At 35.6% G+C, this 24,455-nt stretch overlaps 1 protein-coding gene across 3 annotated transcripts; it reads right to left on the reverse strand.

Moving 5' to 3' along the window:
• Nucleotides 1–959: 959 nt before the first annotated feature.
• NUP37 (nucleoporin 37) lies at nucleotides 960–24,443 on the reverse strand. 3 transcript variants are annotated; one of them, XM_071728003.1, is made up of 10 exons: nucleotides 24,347–24,443; nucleotides 22,846–23,065; nucleotides 22,027–22,151; nucleotides 21,221–21,293; nucleotides 14,621–14,715; nucleotides 5,547–5,637; nucleotides 3,058–3,239; nucleotides 2,484–2,534; nucleotides 1,996–2,089; nucleotides 960–1,143 (listed from the first exon to the last, which is right to left on the reverse strand). In XM_071728003.1, exons 2-10 carry the CDS (start codon nucleotides 22,999–23,001, stop codon nucleotides 1,030–1,032), a joined length of 981 nt encoding a protein of 326 aa, XP_071584104.1. In that variant the 5' UTR covers nucleotides 23,002–23,065; nucleotides 24,347–24,443; the 3' UTR covers nucleotides 960–1,029. The 3 variants fall into 3 exon arrangements, with proteins under 3 accessions (XP_071584104.1, XP_071584110.1, XP_071584115.1); XM_071728009.1 differs by lacking the exon at nucleotides 24,347–24,443 and adding an exon at nucleotides 24,142–24,166; XM_071728014.1 differs by lacking the exon at nucleotides 24,347–24,443 and adding an exon at nucleotides 23,752–23,775.
• Nucleotides 24,444–24,455: the final 12 nt, after the last annotated feature.

The raw sequence follows: 24,455 nt of genomic DNA on the forward strand, positions 1-24,455 counted from the left end.
AACAGGTGGTAAGCAGCACAATTGCTCAAGAGAGTAACATAAATTTACGTTTGACTATAAGTTGACTATAATCTCACTTTCTGATGTTTGAATTAGTTTTATGTGTCCAGCATAAATAGGGACAAACAAAAGAGTATTTTAAAATAATCTAACTAATGGTAGTAATAATACTGCTAATGGTTACTAGCTGAACATCTTGATACCACTTCATGTGCAAAAGCATGTAAAAAGGATACTGAAGGCAGTAGTTGCCTCTGTATTTTACTCTTTCCTCTTTTAGTACATTTATGGGTCCTGTATGGGAAAGGCAAGAAAAATATTCTTCTAGAAAGCAGAATGTCTTTGATTTTCCTGTAAAAGGCTGGAAGTAAAAGACGATAAACAGAAAAAACCCACATGCTGTTTGGCATGCTGCCAAATCCCTCTGCCATTTTAAGAGAAATAATAATTCTTAGAGTTATCTTTCTGATACCCTTCAGCTTCTTAACTGCTAGTGGTAGTTTATTCAGCAAATACATTTACAGACGTTTTATGACAACACCTTATTTTTTCTTATTTAATTTTTTTGTTTTTCTTATTTATTTTTTCTTTTATTATTTTCTTATCTATTTCTTGTTAGTGTATTTCTTTCTTATTAGACAGTGATGGTCAGGAAAGTTTAAATATAGACAGGTGTTGTCTCTGTAGGTACTCTGGACAATTTCAAAGTATTTGAGCTGTGTTAATTGAGGTTGCTGGATAAACATATCCCTTAAAAAACTACTTAAAAATACATTTCACACCAAGTACCATGTTAAAAATGCATACATTGTATTATAAGGGAAGTAACAAAGTATCAGGTGTATGATAATTGTACAAAAGCTCTTGTATTTGCAAGCTAAAAATTAAAAGACAAGTGTTTCATATTTTACTTGTTCCTGTCTTATGTTTTCCAAGTGAATAAATACCAGTACAAGGACTAAATTCTCTCATTTTATTAGAAAAGAGACATTATGCTGTAAAGTTTCATACTGAAGGCAAATGCTTATTTTACATTTCAGTTATCCAGAAGAAAATTTTATGATCTCCTCCGACTGCACATAATGGGAGAGTTCTATGCCACGTCAAGCCAGATCCTACAGCTGCAGTGCCAGTAAGAATGGGCTGAAAAAAAACAAACCAAAAGAAATACAACAAAAGCAGAGTAAATTATTAATACAACTTACTATGTACATTATTTCTATACCACATACACCAAGTTGCATAGGCAAATACCATAGATCTAGTACTCCTTAACAAATACATTTAAACTATAACAGAAATCACACTGTAAAATCTGATTATCTTCTACTTTGTTCCAATAACTACTTACTACATTTAAGCAAAATATTCCAGGATAACAAATTGTTTCAACTATTTTCATTAATATTATTCTAAATTATAATTATAATAAATTATATTATTAACATTTTTATAAGGCATACTTTCAAACCTGGAAGTCTTTAGTGAAATTACTTCCTGTTATCTAAGTATACTCACAACTAGTAGGTTTGGAAGTAATATATTTACTGTAAGCATTACAAATGCACACCAACACCAGCAAAACCAAAATATTTCCTATGCTTTGTGTTGTTTCTGGATATATTTTTTATTAATGACTTAAAATGCAGTTAGTTCAAACCTGTAAAATACTTAACCTAGTTGTTAATAGCCTCTTTAGAATTAGAAATTCTGAAAAACTTATTTATTAACAGGTTAAATGTGGGTTTTTTCCCCTTAGCACCATTAGGGCAACTAAAATAAAACATACAGCTGAAGCAGCTTGTAAAATAGTCGGTTAAGTGTGTGGTAAGACTTTTTTTTTTTTCCTTAGCATGGGTGACACAAAACAAAATAGGCAGCCCAAGCAGCATTTCTGGATGGTGTGGCCCAGTTTTCAATTGTAGCCTGTTACTACCTTTGAGCCTGATTTGAAGAGATGCATTCCCAGTCAAAAGCTGAACTAAAAAAATTTACCTGGGGATGTCCTAAATGATGAACAAGCAGTTGAGTTGTTGTCTTTCCTGGATATCCAGTGGTTGCAAACAGGTTTTCATTTACTTGTGACCACCTATGAATAAAATGATTGTATTTTTCAGATATCCCTATCAGGCTATCAGAAGAGCACACAAAGAGGAGTTCTCTCCCTTGTGGTTAAAGTCTGTGAAGCTGTCAGATACTCCACTATCCCCAGAGTAAAACATGCAGAGAAATGGCTTGTAAATAATTAACCAACCGCAGCCCCATGTGACTGTTGTAAAACAGGAAAAAAAAACCCCAAAACTATGGGAATGCTACACATATATACTAAATGAATGTAACTCACACATTTCAAAAAGTTTATAGATAGATCTCTCTGAAAATTATTTAGGTGAGACACAGTCAGGTCCCTAAGCACACAACTGCTTGCATATACATAGATTTATATAGAAAAAAACCCCACAGAATAGACACAACACTTATACCTGAACTGTCTGGCTCGATCAACATGGACTGGTTTCTTATCCTGTGGATAACTAAAACAGACATTGAGGGTAAAAAACTGTTTTGCAAACAACTGCAGCTCATACTCAAATACCAAAACCATGTATAATTTAAATGAAGGGGACACATTGTCTACTTTCCATGAAGAACCTGAGGGAAAAACAGAGCATTCCTGCAGCTTACATCTCCACTTGGAATAGGAAAACTGTAGAAGTTATCTAGGATATTATTGTTTAATAATTATGTATTTATGACTTAGAATGACATTTTAACAAACAATGCACACTGTTTACAATGTAAACAGTAAGGAAGTACTGTCTCAAATCAACAAAAAGACAATGTTATTTTTGACAGCTAAATATTGATAAAGGTGAAACAAAGAATTCCAGGGAACAATCTCTATTGATTTCATAAATCCTGATGAATACTCATGTATTTATGGAATAGGTGTTCTAATACACAGTGCATTTCAGTGCTCTATTACCAAAGTAGCCACATCTCTTCATGTACTACTTAAAAACAGAATAAAGAAACCTATCTTGTGTATAAGAATACCTGGAGCGAGTGATGTCCCAGATCAGCCAATCACTTCCAGCAACTGCTCCAACTTTGAGAGTATTTTTTAAACACCAGTCTGCTGACATCAGTGGTGTTTGTTCACACTCTAGGGAGAGAATGGCCTGCTGGGTAATTAGATCATAGAATCGTATTGTTCCGTTCTTCTCTGCTACCATCAGCTGTCAGGAGAAATTAATAGAGCATTGTAAACTTAACTTGTAATGTATCTTAATATAAGTACTATTTAATATCATCCTCATCAATGACATAAACAGTGGCACTGAATGTACCATCAGTAAATTTACAGATGACACCATACTGAGTAGAGTAGTTGACATGCTGGGGCTGCATCAAAAGAAGATTGACCAGAAGGTCAAGGGAGGTGATCCTGCCCCTCTGCTCTGGTGGCCCACGAAACACATGGACCTGTTGGAGCAGGTCCAGGGAAGGGCCACAAAAATGACTGGAGGGCTGGAGCACCTCCTACAAAGACAGGCTGAGAGAGCTGGGGCTGTTCAGCCTGGAGAAGAGAATCATAGAATCAGCTGGGTTGGAAGGGACCTCAGAGATCATCAAGTCCAACCCTTGATCCACTACCGCTGCAGTTACCAGACCATGGCACTGAGTGCCACATCCAGTCTCTTTTTAAATATCTCCAGGGATGGAGAATCCACCACTTCCCTGGGCAGCCCATTCCAATGCCTGATCACCCTCTCTGTAAAGAAATTCTTTCTAATGTCCAACCTAAGAAGGCTCTAGGGAAACCTTAGTGTGGCCTTTCAATACTTACAAGGGCTCATTACAAGGAGGTTGGACAAGATGACCTTTAAAGGTCCCAACCAACACAAACCATTCTATCAATAAATAAAAAATTTAAGTTATACTACTGTCTCATTGTTATATCTAGTGATTACATGATAGTATATACAAATATATGTTTTGGCATTTATGTATATAATTTTGATACTTAGAAGTACCAGTTCTCAACTACAGATATACTGCTCTTTCAGAAATGTAAAACAAATTTTCCTTATAAAATCAAAATTTTTCTTTTCTGACTACAAAGAAGTGAATGTTACAGTGCTGTATAAGGAAATGACAGTATTGATCAAAGTAACTGCAGAATCTGGATTCACCCTTATTGAATTTATATACCACCTCTTGTTTCATCATGTAAGAGTTTGCAACATATTATACCTAAACTTTTGCTACTGAAGTAGAATATAGTTAAGTAGTTGCTTATTAAGTATTGTAGAAAGAACTTTCTGATTAGATAATGACAGAGCTTTTCCCCATGACAAGATGACATTTCTCAGATAGCCATGAACAATAATGAAAGGAAAGCAAACAAACTTTAAAAACAATACCTCAGTAACATTCCAGTTTGTTTAGGAAAAGAGAGGTGTCACCAAAACATGCTCTTTTGCAAAATAAACAATATGGTGCAGTAAGCATTTTGATCTGCAATAAGCTTTTCAGAAACCATCAGTTGTCGAGTTTTACTCACTTTTGGAAGAGGATTTTCTTTACAGAAAAAATATCCTGTCCCTACTGTTTCAAAAGGGCCAAAGAAAAAACAAGCTAGGGTGTAAGACTGGTGTAATATTGCAATATTTTGGGGCTAATCTAGTAATTTTGTTGTGCTGACAATGTTACGCAGTAGCAAGGAGTAGCAAACACATTCAGTTGTGATTACCACCTGAACCAACAGTTTCCCTGGTTTTCTGAGTGAAGACCAGATCCTGATATTGGTGGGAAGTGTGGTGAGAATAGAGATCTTTTTTCCCCAATTGCTATGTAAACATTTTGATACCTTATTTGACTGGTTTTCTGTTTTAAGTGTGTGTTTTCCTGGTAGTCTGAACAACTATTTATAGCTTCTTAAGGCAGTTACTGATTGGCACAACACAAATAATGAATCCATGATTACAAAGGAATAAACCCTTAATGAAGCTGAATATTTTGGTATGTATCAGCTAATTAATCCTCCCCGGTACTATAAACCAATAAGTATAAAATCACAGTTTACTGACTTGTTTTGATTTCTCAGCACATATTTAATATATTCTAAGCAAGAACAAGAACAAAAAAATCCCTTGCTAACCATTTACATCCTTTTCAAAATTTGGTATGCTTTTTAAGAGTCTATATTATTAGCGAACTGTGTTAACACAAATAAGAAAAAAAAACCAGAACTTTTCTCTTGTAAGTTAATTTGCAATCAGCACAACAGCAACAACAACTGATATATGTAATTAAGAAGGAATATTTCTGATGGGAGGAGTAAGGGACTGAGTGTATAATGAAGAGAATGAGAATTTACTTACAGTGATTTCACACTAGCAGAACCAACCCAATATCCAGTTACACTGTACACTAGCTCTCTAAATGTCAATCTTACCAGAGCATCAAAGACTCACAGTTTAGATAAGTCTACCCTTCTGTTATTTTAAAGGTGGTGAGGGTGAAAAGCTGGAAAACACAACCTTAAAAGCCTCCTCAGGATGCCAGCAAACACTCATTCCAGGAGAACGCAAAACAAAATGGGCCTTCTCATTTCCTTCCAAATCCCAGACCCTAAAACAAACAAAAAAAGTATTAAATTATTTATTGCCATTTAATTGCAAACACTTCAACTTTCAGTCCCTCAATACATTCACAAAGGAAGTGACCAAATGAAATAGTGTTCATGCTTTATCACTTTAAGAAGTCAGTGCTGAAGATAATGTATTTTAACACCGATGAGCTAGGCAGAGCCTCTGTTTTAAAGGGCAATATCCAAATATTTTCACAAGTTCAGTTGTCTAGACATGAAATCTAGATGATACATTCCCATTTTATTCCTAAGTCAACACTGCCTAATATATCAAAAAAAGCAGTGAGAGAATACAAAGCAGGAAGGTCAGTGTTGGTCTATCTTGTACAACCAACCTAGTACCAAGCAACTTAAATCCTCCACATTATCATGTACAGGATGAGACCATGCACTAAAGTATTTTGCTTGTCCAATGTATGGATTTCCATTCTTTCCTGGTAAGACAAGACTGAGTAATGGATAAACAAGAAACTAAAAATGGGGTTAAGGCAAACAAAAGCATCTAAGGCAAGGGTAATACTAGCTCAACAAAGGGCCTTGGCAAACTTTCAACAAATAAATCATATGTGCTGGTTCCTTATTTTTCTTTAGAAGTACCTACAGGACATATCATATGCAGTTAAAAAAATAGTTAAAAACACCATTAGTATTTGCTCAATGTAGATTCACAGGGCAGTGAACACCGAGACACCAAAACTAGGTTAGATGAGTGTGTTTTCTTTGGATGCATTCAATATGACTGTTAATGAGCCATGAAGTTATTTCATTTACAAAATGCAGCAAACCCAAATCTGTCTCTGTTTTACCTAACAGCCACTACTAATCAGCCTCTTTTCCTACCAAACCAGTAGCTCACTTGTAGGACAAAGACATTACAGTTGAGAATATCAGTCTGAACCACAAGGTTGCATAACTATTTATATGCGTTTTCACACCAAAACATACACACACGGCCTTTTTTCCCTGACATACAAAACCTTAAAAACAGCCAATTTTTAAAGTAGTGTTCTGATGAGTTAGATGAGTGACTCTGTACTATTATTGTTTATTCTAGAGGATTTTTGCTGACTTCCTCTAGACTTTTTCAGTTTATATCTCACCAGGGTGCTTACAGCTTTATATTTAATGGACTTCAAAAAACTCTTACATAATACATCTTAAGTCTAGACAAAATATATAGGAATAAAGTAAATATATTAATGAACAATGTTGTTTACTTATGCCAAACCACAACATATCAAATACTTGTTTTCCCAGTAGAAAACACAGAGTCTCTAATCTTGAAGGATCAGTGTCCTTATTAAAAAAAGTCAAAACAAAAACCTGACAACCATTTAAAAAATGAAATATCTGCTTGATTAGGTAATTTAGAAACATACAATACTTTCTTCTACTGCCAAAAGTTTTGCCTTGTAGATTTGTCCAAGTCAAATCAACACTTTCCATGTGTATTTACTGTGCAGGGAGAAAATTATGATATAACAAGACAGTGAATCATTTTGGCTAAAGAAGCATGCCATCATGTTTCCTTCCCTGAAGTGAGTGAGGTTATTAGGTGTTGAGACAGAAATTTATGCCTTCTACCTCCTTAATTTTGTTATTTATAAAATGCCAGACTTGTATCTCTCTGTTACTAACAATAGTAACATTCTTACAAACAGTAAGAGAAAGGGGAGAAAAAAAGGATAAATGCCCCTAATATTTTCTTCTTTCTTTTAGGTAACAAAGATGGTATCACTTAGTTATGAAAAAGAAAACCTCGACCAGGCAATACATATCAAAATAGTCTGAATTGTCTGAATGCATCAAGTTCATGCTGGTATGGAAGTTTACAATTACATATGTGTTCAATTAACTCTTTTCAATGTTTCTTTGTGACTAACCCAAGTAAAAAAATGTGCAAAGACCAAAAATTTAGCCAAACTGAATTTCAGTTACTCAATTACTCAGTAATCATAACCAAATCAGCTACAGATGCTAAAAAAAAAACCTCTCTAGTTTTCTCCACATTCCTGTCACGTAAACCAGTCCAAAAAGACTGAGCATTTTGTCTCCCATGCAAAGCCCTTGAGAATTTACTAATATTATCATGATTTTATACCAAAGCAAACTAGTGTCTACTTTTCTCCAAACATGCTTATTTTTTGTAACCCTGTAATGTGTGACCTCACTTCTCTTCTTCCCCCCACCAACCACTGTTGTATAGACTTTTTATTGGGTTTGTAGTTTGTTTTTCGTGGCTTTTTTTTTTAATCTTTAAAAAAGCTTCCACAATAAATGTAAAGGAGAAAAGTTGAAATCAAGGCCTAAGTTTGGAAAATTAAAAGCTTCAAAAGTAATAAGCGATCTGCTCAGTAAATTAATTCATTTTTAAGTAACTAAGGGCTGAGAAATTCCATGCTGCAGTGCTCATAAAATTCAAACTATCACAAAGTAGAGATAGTTGCAAGATAGAGAAAATTCTTGAGATGTTAGTACATAATTAAACAAACAACAACTGCAATTGTCTCAAAGTGTAATGATATTCAAACTAGTTTGGAAGAATTACATTGTATGCTATATGCAAGAAAATGGATAATGACATGCTGCATATGTGCTGTAATTTTATCACACAATGGATTTCTATTGAAGTGGGCAAAGTATTCATTAGAACATATGAAAACCTGTCTCATGGCAATAGACATGATCCTTATTTTATATTCTAACTTTCTGAATTCTGAATAATTTTAACTCGAGAGCAAAACCAAAACCTAATTGAACAAAACCCATCATCTTCCACAGTAGAAGAACAAAACCATATTGCAACCTTCAGGCATTTCTCAAAACCCCAGAAGATGGAAGTAAAAAAGGGAATTCTTTCAACCTAAGATTTCCAACAATTTCAGTGAGTGGGGCAGGGGCTAGAAAAAACCTTGACAGCTGATTGAGCTCCCAGCCACAAAGCATGATCGACTGTACTTGAACCATTATTCAGATTACTGTCTGAACTACTCTTAAAAATGCCCATCATGTTTGGTTTTGGTGGTTGTTTTTTGTTTTGTTTTTATTTTTGATTTGGTTTTGTGTTGTTTTTTTTTTAAATACTATCTAGCTTAAATACCTCTTTCTGATGTTTCACTGCATTTCCATCAGACACACCCCATGTGTGAGGAAAATCGTATCACCCTTGAAAAGCCTAGAGGACTATGGAGATGGAAAAAGTTTCTTCTGCAGAGATCACACAACAAAGGTAAAGACCAATGCTGTTTCTCACTGAGCACAAGGAACAAGGACAAGAATATCTCAGTAAAGGCAAATAAAAGTGCAGAGATTAGTTAACAAAGTGCAGAATAAAACTAACACTGAAGCAAGTTGTCCCAGGTCATCTGCCAGCTCTATATGGAGCTGATTATCCAAGATCTGAAGAGGATACTAAGTAGGACGTGTTCACCATTTTCTTTTGTTAGCGAGAGAAAATGTCAATGTTATTAAAGAATTAGTAATTACAATCTTTTGGATTTTTTGGCATTAAAATCCACATTACTTTATTGTAATGTCTACTTGGATATACAAGCGTCGATCTCTTTTTGATGTAACTGTGGGATGTAACTGATTATCCCTACAATGTTGGTAGGAGAGGCAGAGGATCTGCCCATGTACTGTCTCAACTAGAATTTTACCAATAAATTTTAAGATACAAGGTAACTGCTAAATTAACCTAATAGAATGATTTCTACTTAGAATGATTTAGACTACATTCTAGGACTGTGTGACCCTTAACATAAGTGTGACCCTGAAGCCATGATGTGTCACGCAGGAAATAGCTACCAATTTATCCACATATTTTGAAGGCTTCCTGACTAAAGGCTTATTCATCCACACTGAAGACCACATTAAAAGAACTTTCCAAACACTTGATTTGGAAAGTGAGGGGTTTTTGTTTTTTTAAACTGACTGGGTACCATAACAGGACTCCAGTTAATATTCACACAGTGATTGTGAACTGCAACACAAGTGGTTGGTTAATGCTTGCACTGTGGCAGCATACAATAACAGAAATTGTATAAGGCTATATCTGGGGGACATACAGGGATGCTTGCAAAAGTGTAAAAAGTCACAGACTAATACGTTAAAAATAATGCAAGATGCTCCTTTATTTTCATCAATTATAATGCATGACTACATTGATAATTATAATCAGCATACCTCAGAAAAGATAAATATGTTGGTATGACATTTCTCATATAAAGAGACACCAGGGAATTCTACCCCAGCAAACAGATGAAGGCAGAACAACATGAAATAAGATACCATTTTTTTAAATTCTGGCAAAAATCCATAATGAAGTACACTAGGAATAGGAAGATACAAATAAAATATAATTTTGCAGGCGGGAATAAGTGCATATGGCAACTTTTGTATATAGTCAAAGACTGAAATATTTATTGAATTTACAACCTAAGACTCAACTGCAACAAGCCCTGACAGCACCTTATAAAACTAAGAAAAAATGGTTACCACTGGCTTTCTTTCATATTGTGAAGACCTACACAAAATAATTAAGACATAAGAGTACCACATGAGCAAAATCACTACAGATTAAAACCCACTAAACCCAAAGAAAATCTACAATAAAATTTGAGAAGCTAATTGTTTTAGTTTTAATTAATTAATTAATTTAGTTTTCAGTGATATCAAAACTTTTCCCTGAATTGCTGTCCAGGAAGTGACACTAACCTTGATGGACTGGCTTTTGTAGTGTGTGCAAGACAAAAGGCTGAACTTTACAGTGACTGATAAATAAATTCACTAAGTCCTTCCCTATGAAGCAACATGAGCCATAGCATAAGCAGTGGAACACAACTCTGAAATGAATCAAAAGGCTTTTTCTCACTTTATCTGTGAATGGAATTTAATGGTACACTCTCTTCTATTACACACAGAAAAAAAGAGAAGATGGTTTAGTTTAAGGAATAATAAAAAGAAGAAAAAAATAGAGGGATGGATAGGGATGGATGCATCCTTTGCAGCTTGTTAAAACAAACCAGTCCAGCACTTGATGATGGTAAGAAATTGCCATGCTGCCATTATTAAGGGCCTTACACTAGCAGTAACCTTTCTGTTCAGTATGAGGATGGTGTATGAAGTGTTTATGAATACAACTAAATTAACCTTTTAACAGTCAGAGGTTAATTTTTAGCATGTGCATACAGACTACTGGGTTTTACCTCGATGGTATCTCACATGAAACACTTCAAGAAACATCAGATAGTGGAAAAATTTCCAACAGCGAGCGGAGGGGTGTCTGTTCAGCTCATACTGTTTTCAAATATTTCCTGTGTTGTTTTTACAGAGAGGCTTCATTAAGCATCGGAACAAAATGATTTGTACCACTGAATCTATGCAGCCTCCTATACTGTGTTTCAAAATCAAAACGAAAAAGGCAGCAATTTTTTTTTCATGAGTGGTACATAGGGAGTCACACACACAGTTCTCATTAGAAAAATGGTATGCACGTGTTGCAGATGTTTAAAGTTTATAATGCTTTACAATTTTAAGGTATTAAATGAAACAGTCCCTAGTTAACGTAAAATATTTTTCTTATTCATTAAACATGTTCTTATGATACCAAGAAATGGACAAGCAAACTACTTTAATTACACATAAATATTACACAGAATTTTGAAACTGGCCTATGAAAGGTAGATCTGGAAGAAAAACCAAATAGATCTGAAGGAAGACAATTAGATGACATTCGAGAGGTATTCACTTTTTTCTCCTTCCATGACCAAGTTTGGCTTTCAGCAAAAATGTATAAATACCCTAAATTTGATTTTTTTAATGTACACACAAGGTAATTACTGTTAGTTTTACTTCAATTGTACTCAATATGCTAATACATATGACTTACAAATAAAACTGATTCAAATTTTTAATATAGCAGTATTAGCTACTTCTTTTACAAGATTTTTATATTTCGCAATCAAACTTTAAAATAATTTTATTTTCTGTTTTTAAAGAAAGAATAATTTTGATCTTTAATATAAATACAGTTTTAATCAACTGCAACATAGTGGGTTTCAAGTGGTCTTACAAATATGTTTTCTTTCAGAAAAGCAATTCTTTTTGAGGCAATTAGTTTTGAGATCCTCAGCATTGGGAAATCTGAGATTATTGAGCATACAACATATTTAGACACCAACACATCTTGACTTGTCTATGAATGTGTCTACGTAAGATAGATGGTTACTGCTATTACTTTGATGCAAAAGTATTTTTATTTCAGTTCTACTTCACAGCTGGAAAAAAGTTTTGGGTTTTGAGACTAACAAGGCCTACAAAGACTATGCACAAGGGATAACACGAATTCCTCAATCACATAGCAGCAATTTAAAGGTAAGAACACTGAACATAGCACCACAGCCAATGTAACCAGTATCTGATTTCTAACCAAATGACTGAACAGAGCTCTCTGAGTTAGTGCATGAAGACTGAAAGTTTGTGTTCCTTGGAGATCTCTGCTAAACTTACTACTGAGTGAAAACCAGGGAAGATCTAAACATATTTGTATATATTCTGTACATAGCCAAGGCATTCTATTAAGACATTATGAAGATCTCAAAGTGGAGCTCTAACAAAACATACCCAAATACTCCAAATTGCATGCTATTGTACTAATTGTTCTAAAACTTTGTTCCAAAGGTATTAACAGATGTTTTATCCTTAGAACAATTGCAGGATAAAAATTCAGTAATGACAGAAGAATTATTCATCTTCCTACATTACTTCTGAAGCATATTACACAGTAACTGAGGAATTATTTGGTAAGTCCCAGGGAATGCATTTTCCACTAGTTTTGAAAGTGTAACCTTTAAATTTAATAAAAAAATGTCTTCATACTCCACATGCATGAATGGAAAAAAAAAGAAATCAAGTAGCCAAAAAAAATCCTATTTATTTCCCATGGCTTTTAACCAAGGACCTTATGGTTTACTGCATAAAATGTCTTCCAGAGTTACTAAGCTGAAATCTTGATAGTATACTTTGATTATATCATTCTTATTTTCTTATAATTTAGTGTCAATTAGACTACTGGTTTTGAAACAGCTCACTTTCATCCTAGGAACACTGATTATTTCATAAAATAAACAAAAAAAGGCCACATATTCAAACAGCTCTTTGCTGAACAAGCACAATATTAGTTTAGACTGAATGAAGAAATCAAGGATAGGAAATAAATTAGAACAAGTCATGAATAAGTCATACATTTCATACTGATTTTGTTGGGATTATAGACAGCAGGTCTATGGAAAATCTGCCTACTGGTGCAAAGCAGTATTTCCAAGTTCCCTAGGGCGTTAAAATCAGATATTCTAGTTCAACTAAAGCTACTAAACTGTGATTTATACCACACAGTAATCTACCTTTATAAAGTCTCATACAGGGAGTAATCTTTCCAAGAACTACCCTCTTCCCCATTAACAGGTGGCTTAAGTGAAAGCCATTAAGATGGCTTAAGTGAAAAATTACTTTTTTCCCCCTGGAGTACTAATTGGTCATTTATATAAGAATTGGTATGGTGGTAACTTTGAAGAGACAATCTATAATTCATATAATTAGAGAAAAAACTAAAACAGTTCCTCAATTGAAACAAGTTTTGAATTATCACAGCTATTACACAGAAAAGTCAAGGTTGATGCTTTCAGTCTCTTGCTGCTGTTACAATGACTTGTGAGGTCTGCACAGGTGCCCTCCTGAACTCCCCAACTGTGAGCTGCACTGGAGGGATACGGATTTACATGTTTATACATATAAATATAGAGCTTTATAGATTCATGTACACCAGCAGAGGAAGGGGATGGCTTTTTTGACATGGAAAAACTCCTGTCTTCAAAACCTTAACCAGCCTTTCTCTAAGTATTTAATCATGTTTCCCCTTTTACTTCCAGTTACAATTAACTAAACACATGGCTATGTCATTATTACTGTCATTGTAATAGGTAATCCCACTTCCTAGTAATGCTAATAATTATGGTAAAGGAATGATTTTACATACATACATGCATTGGTTTTACACTTGAGACATCGGGTGATAGAATGGAGACAGGCTATGTACATTTCAGAGCTGAGATATACATGTCTCCTCTCTCATACTCTCATTATTTTATTCCTATGTGTCATAGTTTGTGTATGAGAAACTAAAGAAAAGGGTCTCAGGACCCTGAGTGATCCAAGAGGAGCAGAACAGAGGGGTCCATTCCCTCCCATTCCCTGCCCAGACTCTATCAAGCTCAGGCAGACCCCAGCCCCTCCTCTCTCTCTCCCGCTCCTCGCTTCGCTGCTGTTCCTCTGCTCTCCTTTACTCCCCCCTCCCCCTCGCCTCCTGCTCTTCAGGATCCACATCCATCGGGGGCTGGGAAGAGCCATGGAGCCCCCTCCTGAGTCAGCCCTGCTGCAGGGGCCCTCAGGCACCTATCCCTGCCAGTATGGGGACCGGGTTGTGTATGTATTTGTACATATTTGTGTATTTGTTCCTTATCCTACGTGTTACTGCCTTTCCCCTGTCCTAGTAAACCTGTTTCAATTTTCATTTCCAACTTCAAGTCAGTCATCTTTATTGCCCTGTTATCCTCCTGTGGGAGAGTGGAAAGGGAGGGTAATAGAGAACAATTCTGTCGTCTGATTTTCAGTCCACCAAAACTGCTAAACTGTGACGCTATCCCAGCAGCAGAAATTACAGTGTACATAATTTCAAGATAGAATAGTTTTCTTCACATTGTATCAAGTTAGTTCAAAATTTTGCTCTGAAAAAACCCCGCCCACAAGTCAAAACAGAAAGCCAATTAGCAATATAGTTAATGACTAGTCCACTAGTTTTCATAGCTCCCTAAAAAGAAATACTTATTTAAGGGAGAATATAAAGCATACCTGCAAAGAAAAAGCCAAACACTACTATATCAATAATGTTTTCAAGACAATGCATACCTGCAGGTGTGATCATCACTTACACTTGCAACTTCTTGACCTTCTTTGGGAGCAAACACCAGATCATTAATGTAATCTGAGTGGCCATCAAATGTCTGTCAACCAGAAAAAAGAAATACGTAGTCCTTAGAATCATAGAATCATAGAATCCTAGGGGTTGGAAGGGACCTCGAAAGATCATCTAGTCCAACCCCCCTGCCAGAGCAGGGCCCCCTAGAGTACATCGCCTAGGAACGTGTCCAGGCGGGTTTTGAATGTCTCCAGTGAAGGAGACTCCACAACCCCCCTGGGCAGCCTGTTCCAGGGCTCCGTCACCCTTACAGTAAAAAAATTTTTTCTGATATTCAACTTGAACCTCCTATGCTCCAATTTACACCCATTACCCCTTGTCCTATCACTGGTCACCACTGAGAAAAGCCTAACTCCATCTCCCTGACACTCACCCCTTACATATTTGAAAACATTGATGAGATCACCCCTCAGTCTCCTTTTCTCCAAACTAAAGAGACCCAGCTCCCTCAGCCTTTCCTCATAAGGGAGATGCTCCACTCCCTTAATCATCTTAGTAGCTCTGCGCTGGACTCTTTCAAGCACTTTCCTGTCCTTCTTGAACTGAGGGGCCCAGAACTGGACACAATACTCCAGGTGTGGCCTCACCAATGCAGAATAGAGGGGGAGGAGAACCTCTCTTGACCTACTAACCACACCCTTTCTAATGCACCCCAGGATGCCATTGGCCTTCTTGGCCACAAGGGCACATTGCTGGCTCATGGTCATCTTAGAGATGACTGTGCCATCAGTGCACAATGTATTTCCCATTAAAGGAAAGATACATGAGCGTTAAGGCAAAGATATCCTTTCATGAGGAGGCAAAATAAGTATTTATCAGGGTTCTTTAAAATAACTAAGTCATGTGTAGATTCATACTGGAGGTGAAAACACACCCCATTATTCTTTGCAGTTACCACAGAGGTCAACTCGACGTTCTCGCTAGACAACAGTGAATCACACCAGAAGATTTTGTTATGCTTTCTATCACTGAATTTTCAAGGTAAAGGATAGTAACTCTCAGAAAGAAAAAGGAAAACGAGCAGGAGAATGTATACGTGGTCTATGTATCTTAAAGAACTCTCATTACTGCTAAGAACTCTTTGAATAATAATTTTTCTAGGGTTTCCTGCAATCAGCAAGATATTTTTTTTTTCCTGAATGACCAATAAACCAGACATTTGTCCAGTATATGCCCTTTTCAAAGCAGTCAGCACGTAAGTTGCCTAAAAGGATATATTCCATAAGGAATACACCTTTCAAAGAAAAAACTTCAGTGAAAAATGAAACAGAAATCAGTGCATGCTGAAGACTTTAAGAAAGAAATGAGGAACAACTGTACAAAAACAGTCTCCAAGGTAGGCATATAACACCATAGCAATTAAGCACAATTTCTGTTAAGCATTTGAGAAGAACAGACACGTGCTTTCTGCTCTCTGCTTTCTATGCTGTTGTGCTGAAGAGGAAAGAAAATGAGCTATAGTGTGCTCTCTTATTTTACTGTGAATTATTAGATCATCCATTCTCCTATAATAGGATATGAACTGTCATTCAGAAGCAAATATTTACAGTTGTATCAAAGCACTGAGTTATTTCAATGGGAACCTTGTTACTGTGTAATTTTTCTCTTCTAATCATTCTTAGTCCTAAGGTTTTATTCCAAAGTACTGAGAATAATTTATAACAAAACTACTTAGCACCATAGTTTTTATGAATTAAAGCAAAATCCCATTTTTAGTGAAAATTAAGAAGTTACATATTTCAAAGATCTTCCACCTATCTTGGCAATAATATCAAGACACCTTTTTTTCTCCCAGTTCTATTAAGTGTCTCGTATGTACCTGAGGTTTACAGTATCCTTGAAAACATACATGAAAGAACTTTTACACATTTAGCATTAAGCAAACATGCAAAACTCCTCTTATTTTGGGTCCAGTACAAATTTAGAGTACATTCAAATTCATTCACATGGGGGCTAGGTGTGAATAAATCATCTCTTATCTCATTAGAAAATCTGAAGCTAGGTCAGATAGCACTTTGCTCCATCTTAAGATTTACACACATTTTCTCTTATTAACTACATCTATGGTCTTTTCCACAGACAAATCACTTAAAATTTTAAGCCAGGCAAACATCCTTGTGTAGATGTTGTATCTCTGTTCCATCGTCTTTAGTCTTACTGCTTAAGTCTCAAGGCATAGCTGCACTTGTTAGCAAGGTATCATGAAAAGGAGATGAAAATATCCTCTAGATAATAGATTGACATGGGGAGATTGCATAGGAACACAAGGCTGAATGAAAACAACCAGTTCCACAGTTTTCTGTAAGGAAAACACACAATCTGTTCTCTAAGTGTAGCTATTCTCAGGAACAAATACCGAACTGATAAAAAGAAATAAATCACTCAAGCATGTGCAATAACTAAATCCACCCTTCTAAAATTTTTATTAATGCCTCATCAATTCAATACAGAAACTTTTTCAGCAGCCAACTTAATTTTTTCCAATAGTTCATAATTTTATTAAAACCTAGTGAACTACACTAGAACTAGTACATCCTAAGATGATGCTAAACTATTTAGACAGAAATGCCAAGTCTTTTAAATATTTTCAGCACTCTGAATCCAAATACCCTGCCTCATTTTACTTCACAGTTCTAATGAAATATGCTTTTTATTTAAAAAAATCTTAAGCAGGAGAAGGAAGCCACAATTCATTTCAAATGAAAACCTCAAAAGAAGAAAAAGATTTTATGAAGCTCCATCAGTCATATTTTACCTTTTCCTTGTTGTTCTGGGCTTGATCCAACCCATAAATTTTGGATTAGTTGTGTTGACAAAGTAATGGAAAACTCACTATGCTTGAAGTTCCTTGTTGTTAATTACATCAAGACAGTTTTTCCACCGGGAAAACAGAGTAATATTACTCCATCTGCCCCTTCACAAGCAACACATACTGTTTACTATAAAAGACAAGATGTCCAGAGATTACATTTTTGAATGTCATCACATACTTCCTTCAACTTTTCCTGAATATTTTGTACCTCTCCTTTAAATCCCATGTGTAAAGTGTGCAGTGTATAATGGATTAAAGTCTTCCATGTGTTCTTCATGAGTTCAACCTCAGGTTTATGAAATAGCTTTTCTGAGGTATCAGCTCACTGGTACAAAGAAACTACTGCATCAAACTGTATTGAAAGCAAGGTCAGCATAGCTCACAGAATATTTGTAAACATCTGAGATTTTGCAGGTAATTTAGATTAGGTGTTACTTTTTTCTTGACAAAAACTAAATAGTACAATGACTGATCAGTTTTAAGAAACTACTATTATGACCTGGAGAAATTATTTTCTACAGTTTTTATCAGGGAAAAAAAAAAACAGATGATGACCTTAAAGACAACATTTTAAGCGATAAAGCCACTAGTCCACATTTTGTTGACTGAGTTCCTCATTGCTAGGTAAAAATTTGTATTTTTAGATGGTTTTTGATTATTTTTAACATTACACCAGGCTTGGCCCAGTAACACTTTTGGTTTTTACTTTTTCCTCAGTCTCAGTGCATTCTTAAATAAGGTCTTAGATTTAATTCCAGTGACAGAGCTGGCAGAAAAAAAGTCATTAGTTTTACTATTCAATTCAAGCCAAAACTTTTCATTTGTACTGAGTAAGCACCAAAAGATTACCAGTCTTCCATAGTGGCAAAAATTAATAGGCATCCGTATCTTCCAATTGGCAAAATTCTATGATCCTTCTACCTACATTAGATACTAGAGTAGCTTAATCATCTCAGCAGGACCTAAATAATTATTGTAATTGCTTGTTTCCTTCTGGGGCAAAATAATTTCTATACTGATAATATTTGCATTTGTGGCTGTTCAGCCTAAATATCACATCCTATTGTCCAGCCCTTGTTGTATTAAGGATCTACGGTCTCTACACTCACTACCTATCATACACTCACTACCTATCATAAAAAATTATTCTGGTTTGCTATGCAATAAGCATACTTTTGCAGTGGAAATTTGTAATGGCAAGTAAGAGGTTTTTGTTTAGAAAGAAGTCCTTAGGGTAGGTGAATCAGTTTCCCAGCAAAACTTTTTGCATGAAAAATTGCTATCCAAATGGAAATGTAAATGTGGCACTTCAAATTTATTTCTAGGCATCCAGTCAAGGCTACTGTGTAATAAATTCTCCTAAATTAGAAGTGCATGTTTTAAAGTGTTATGTTGGTCACAGACCAGAAAAAAATCTTGCCAGAACTGGAAAACAATAACCCATCACAAAAATTTTATTCTGAAAACCCATTACTCAGCAGATCACATTACTGAGTTGCACCTTTGCTTCTCTAATTGTAATAAAGATCATGCATTGATAATAAGCTAGAAAATAATAATGTGATTTGCTATATTAAAATTATTATTTTACGTGTGTTACTTGTAATTTCATTATAATTCAGTAATAAACAGCTTACTAGAATTTTTCATTAGAATAAGCTTTTGTCTATGAACTTGCATGTTTAAGTTCAGGAATTATCAAAGGTGGGTTTGTGTGTTGTACTGATTATTAACAAATCAGTTAGTTCCTAATGAGCAAAACAGCAGATCCTGTTGGCAATTCCTAGTGCTTTGTCTCGGCTGTATCCCACATCATTGTGGAGGTCTGAAAGCTGGTGTAATCTGCTCTGGAAGGCATAGAAGAGCACTCTGCTAAGGACCAAATGATGTAGGGACAAGAAGAGGTATGAAAGTTACAAACTATCACACCTATCACATTCGCTTTTTGGCAAAAACGCATAAAGTTGTTGCTCATTAATTAAGCCCCAGTAAAAATAATTAACAGCTTTCATACTTATTAACATGGAAAAAAACACTCATCCATTGCTTGAACCAGTGTCCACTGAAGACAAGAGACATCTCATTGATTTCAGCACAGTCCTTTGTTAGTCCAAAATAAACTTAAAAATTAGAATGTAGATGCTGCATTTAGATGAATAGAACCTTCATTACTAGCTTCTTCCATGTGTTTGATTATTTCTACTTCTTAACCATCCATCATCTACACTTACTAATGATTTCATCCGTCCTTCTTTGTGCTTACAAACAGAAGAATAAACTTCTCAAACTGCAACATACATACGTAATGTTACTTTACATTCTGCTAAAAAGTAAACAGATTTAACTTACAACTTAACATTAAAGCCTGTTGTTTACAACAGATATTATATAAATAGGTAACTTCAACAAGGAATGAAAGACATCAAGACAGAAGTTGTTTTCAGCAAGTTGACTGTAGCTACATTATCCAGGCAGTTACTCACTCCTGGCTGACAAATCCATTCAAAATGACCAAACATGAAAGAATGAAATTAAGGGTATGTGTATATATGAAGTATTTTACTTCATAAAAAGTATTTTATTTAAGGAAAAGACATTCTTCTTTTTAGTAACATCTTCATTTCTTATGTCATGCCTTTATTCACTCCATTATCAGTATGGCCACAGAAGTGACATTTGCAATTCGCTCAGTTTCTCTAATGAAAAATGTAATTGTCTCACTCATACAAATTACCAAACCACAAATGAAAGCTTTTTTATCTCCTTTACATTCAATGGACAAGTCTCACCAAAAAACGTATTACCATATTTCAAAGAACCAAAACAAAAAAGGAACAGTCTCCCTTGATTTTTACTATTAATTAGCCTTACTGAAGTCTCAGCCAAGAACAAGCAAAAGAAATCCAAACTGGTTAGCACAAACATCTAGTTAATATCACTACCTGGACATGGTTCCAGAGGCATAATTCTGAAGAATATATACACATCCAAGTGACACAGGAGTTGACATGTCTTACAAAGGAGAACTCCAGAAAAACAATCTGCAGCTTATAAAGGAAATATTTACAACTTGCTTCCTTTATACCACTGGTTTAAGAACACTACCATCTACACTGAAAGAAGAGGAAGTGAAAATGTATTTGAAGCAGACATTTTCTTTATTCTTAGAAATAAGCAAATGACAGCCTATGGATGTTCAGCATACACATCTGCAGTAATTTACTAAATTCAGTATACATTGTTATACATGTATAACATGTAATAGTATACATGTTGTTTTAAAGAGCTGAATTGCAGCTTCAAGTTGTCCATGAAAAAGATATCACTTAAATGTGCTTTTCGTAGAGGAGTCTAATAACCAATACCATATATAATTTTACAGGTCTCTATATAAAGGAACCTTATCCAGCATGGTCATTGAAATTCACCAGTAGAAAATGATGAGTAAATTTTAGATGATCCATGAGCCTCTACCTGCTTTTCTTAATTTGGTTAAATTGTTACATAAATGCTTTTAAATCAAAAGATCATGTAACTGATAATTATAGTTATACACACTTGTAAGACAGAAAGGTATTTACAGTACAGTGAATTTCTCTAGAGATGATCAATATAGGATCTATCACATCTCATACAGTATATTAATTAAAATGGGACAGGAAGATAGTTAAAAATTGAAGACTGAATAATTTTTTAAAAATAGCTTAGCTGCCCTTACCTTAAATTCATTCTTGTCCTGCAGATCTGAAGTAAATAGTCTTAACTTTCTATCAGAAGCTGCAGTACAAAACCTGCACACAGTAACAAAGAAAAGAAAGCCCTTAAGTCAATTACACTACAATAGTAGAACTTATCTATAAAATTGTGTTCATCAAGAGCTAATAATACTTTTCAATGGAAGTAAATGCAAAACATTTTACAAAGCTAGATCTGAATAAAGTATCAGTTACCTGAAATATATCTTATAACCACCATCCAGAATTCCCTTGGAATAAATTAAATGGCAGAGCACAAAAGAACCCTCATTGTCAGATTTTTAAAATACCAAAATACAAATTTACAAAACAATCTCTAACATACTTTAAACAAAATACTGTACAAAAATGCAGCAGCAAGCAACCATCATAATTTTTAAGAGACTTAAAGGTACTGAAAACATTTTAGTTCTCAAGTGCATGTATAGTAGTTAACTACCTTTATAGCTGTATCAAGCAGGCCATTACAATAGTCTAGTTGTTAGCAAAGTTTTAAAAAGAATTCCTTCTTCACAGATGTACAGAAAAAGAAACAACTACAAGTTCATTAAAATAAAGAATAAGGAAAAAAAATACTGTTAGTTCACTGGGGGAGAAGCAAAGGGCAGAAGAGGTAGAATGAGTCTTAAGAATGAAAATGTTATGCTGAAGTGTTCAGAGATTTTGTCAGTGATTTCTAAAGACTTAGATTTCACCCATGAGCTTTAAACTTAGTCGAATAATGAGATTAGAGAAAAGAGAGAGAGGGATTTATTGTACTCATGAATACCTTATCTGGGGAGGTAAAGCATCAAGTCTAGTTTCTGGACTCCAAGCTATGGCATCAACTCTGATTCCATGATGAAATGTTCTTAGTGTTTTATATTGCATGCCGTCCACTTCTGCATCCTCCTCCTACAGAAATATTGTAGTTAGCTAATCTGGAACATCTTGATGACTTCAGACAGTTCAGATTGATACGAAATTGAAAAGCTTTGAAAAATTTCATGTGTCTGGGATCTTTTTAGATTCTAATACCCTCAAAGTGAAAACCTGGAACATAAAGTATTAACTTGAAATACCTAAGTATTTAAAAATACATTACACACATACATACATCTGGTCTCAACCCAGAGGCCCCTGCAGTGCACAAAACTCAGAACTGAGCTACAAAGATGCTGAGCACATTCTTTGTACAAGTAATATCTTCATAGATATAACTAAGGCCACTTGAAACAGCATTGTAAGTACACACTGCAACAAGAAGAAACAATGCAAACAAAATGAAGTGTGTAATTTGTCGGAACAAGATGATCTTTAAGATGCCTTCCAACCCAAACCATTCTATGATTCTGTTCAAAAGGAACTTTGTGTCAGCAGACTGGTAATTTATAGCAATATGATTTTTTTAAATATATGTACCTATATATTTTTTTTCTTGAAAAAAAAATATCCCATACCTGTTAATGTAATAAAAAAGTAAAAGCCTTCCCTGATTACATGGGTAGGGAAGGAAACAAGAAAGAAACGGGGAGTTTTTGTAGTAGAGGTGCTGGCAAATTAAATTTCAGGAAAGCAACTAATAAAATCAACAGTAGCACAAACTAACCTGAAATCTGCAAGTCCCAACAACTACGTAGTTATTGCCACCATATGCAATGAGGGAACATCCATCTCCACTGTCAAATGGATTGAATTTTACCACATGCACATAATCTTCACAATCCACAGTGTACGTAATGTTTCTAGTAGAATCCTGCTTCATTTTCAGAGGCTTAAGTCAAGGTATGACAGGAGTGATGTCTTCTGCAGGATGAAAACCTACATTCCTACACAGAAAGTTTTAAAAAGGCATGCATTACTCATTTACATGGAAGGAAAAAAGATAAAAGGTATTTGTGGCACAACAAATCAAAATTTCCTGCAGCATCATATTTAAGAATAAGAAAGCTGCTCTTAAACTTACTAATTCATTAACGTAGCATGTGGTTTCATCAATCAAGTCAACAACCTAACCAATATCCATTCACAACTGTCTCTATGAACCTCAGCAATAACTGCTGATATAGCACAGCTGCCAACTCAAAACCAAGAGAAGAAATTAAGCCACTGTACATACCAGAGGTCACATACAGAATTTTAAAATTTTCAAACAAATGACAAGAAATGACACATTACTAGCTTCACATTTTCTTTACTTCTTTCTTTGAAGACTGTATGTGTGTGTAACAAAAAGCAGAGTTGATCAGGGTTGTAAATTAGAATACTATCATGCATATTAAAAGATAGGTTCATAATTTAAGCCACTCTCAGCTGTGGACAGAGCACCTATACCTCTACGTAACAAAGAATTTGTAGTTTGCTGTATTCAAACAATTTTCAAGACAGTCTGGTTCCTGTACTAGAACACAAAGGGCTGATATAACCAACTGGTTTCAGAAGAATTCCTTTTAGTCCCAATACAATCTGACACCAGTTTAAGCCTTTTTGGGAAATGAGATCTGCAATTACATACCTCGTGGAAAAACAGGTTTAGAACTCACAGAAAATGCCAGATTTTGCCGTGTGAACAACTTAAAGGCCTCAGCATCCAAGACTGAATATATTGCTGGGGAGACACTCAGGCTTGACGTAGGCATCACTGAGACATGAGGCCTCCACACTTGAAAAATTTATTAATTAATAGAAGGAAACCACCACATCAGCATAAATACTTCGGCCAGATAACTTGTGTAACTATACTCCTACGGCCAAATGCAACGTTTTACCCTATATGCAGGTTTCTTCTTCTAAAGTTTCCCGTGAACACCGGTCACCAGTTTAAGTGGCATTTCCAAGCATGCTATTAGCTTCATTCCTTTAGGAAACAGCTCAGGCGACTGAGGTGCCTGGGGGTGCCTGTTACCTCCCCGAACCACCCTTCTTTCCCCTTCAGGGCCCAGCTCCTGCTTCCCAGCGAGGACTCTGCCGGTCCTCTGGGCAGGCCCCAGGCTCCTCCGCCCAGCGGCTAAGCCGGCCCGGTTCCGACGGGGAGAAGCTCCGAGCTCCCCTCCCCGCCGCGACGGGCCACCCCAGCCTCTCCCGCACCGCCATGACCCAAAATTACCCACCGGCACCACCTCTCCCGCCAGGAGGCCGCAGCACCAGCACCTCCCAGCCCAAGCAGCACCAACCCTCTGCTTCCGGGTCAACGGCTCCCTCTCTCCCATTGGCCAGCTG

Source organism: Heliangelus exortis, chromosome 1, assembly GCF_036169615.1.
Source record: "Heliangelus exortis chromosome 1, bHelExo1.hap1, whole genome shotgun sequence".
NCBI lineage: Eukaryota > Metazoa > Chordata > Aves > Apodiformes > Trochilidae > Heliangelus > Heliangelus exortis.

Bases quoted from the DNA above. Each gene is read 5' to 3' on its own strand.
- NUP37 (XM_071728003.1), bottom strand. From the start codon at position 23,001: ATGAAGCAGGATTCTACTAGAAACATTACGTACACTGTGGATTGTGAA. The intron at 22,152-22,845 runs GTTAGTTTGTGC...ATATTTCTGTAG, and splicing joins TTGGGACTTGCAGATTTCAG to GAGGAGGATGCAGAAGTGGA. The intron at 21,294-22,026 runs GTATTCATGAGT...TACTGTGTGCAG, and splicing joins GCTTTACCTCCCCAGATAAG to GTTTTGTACTGCAGCTTCTG.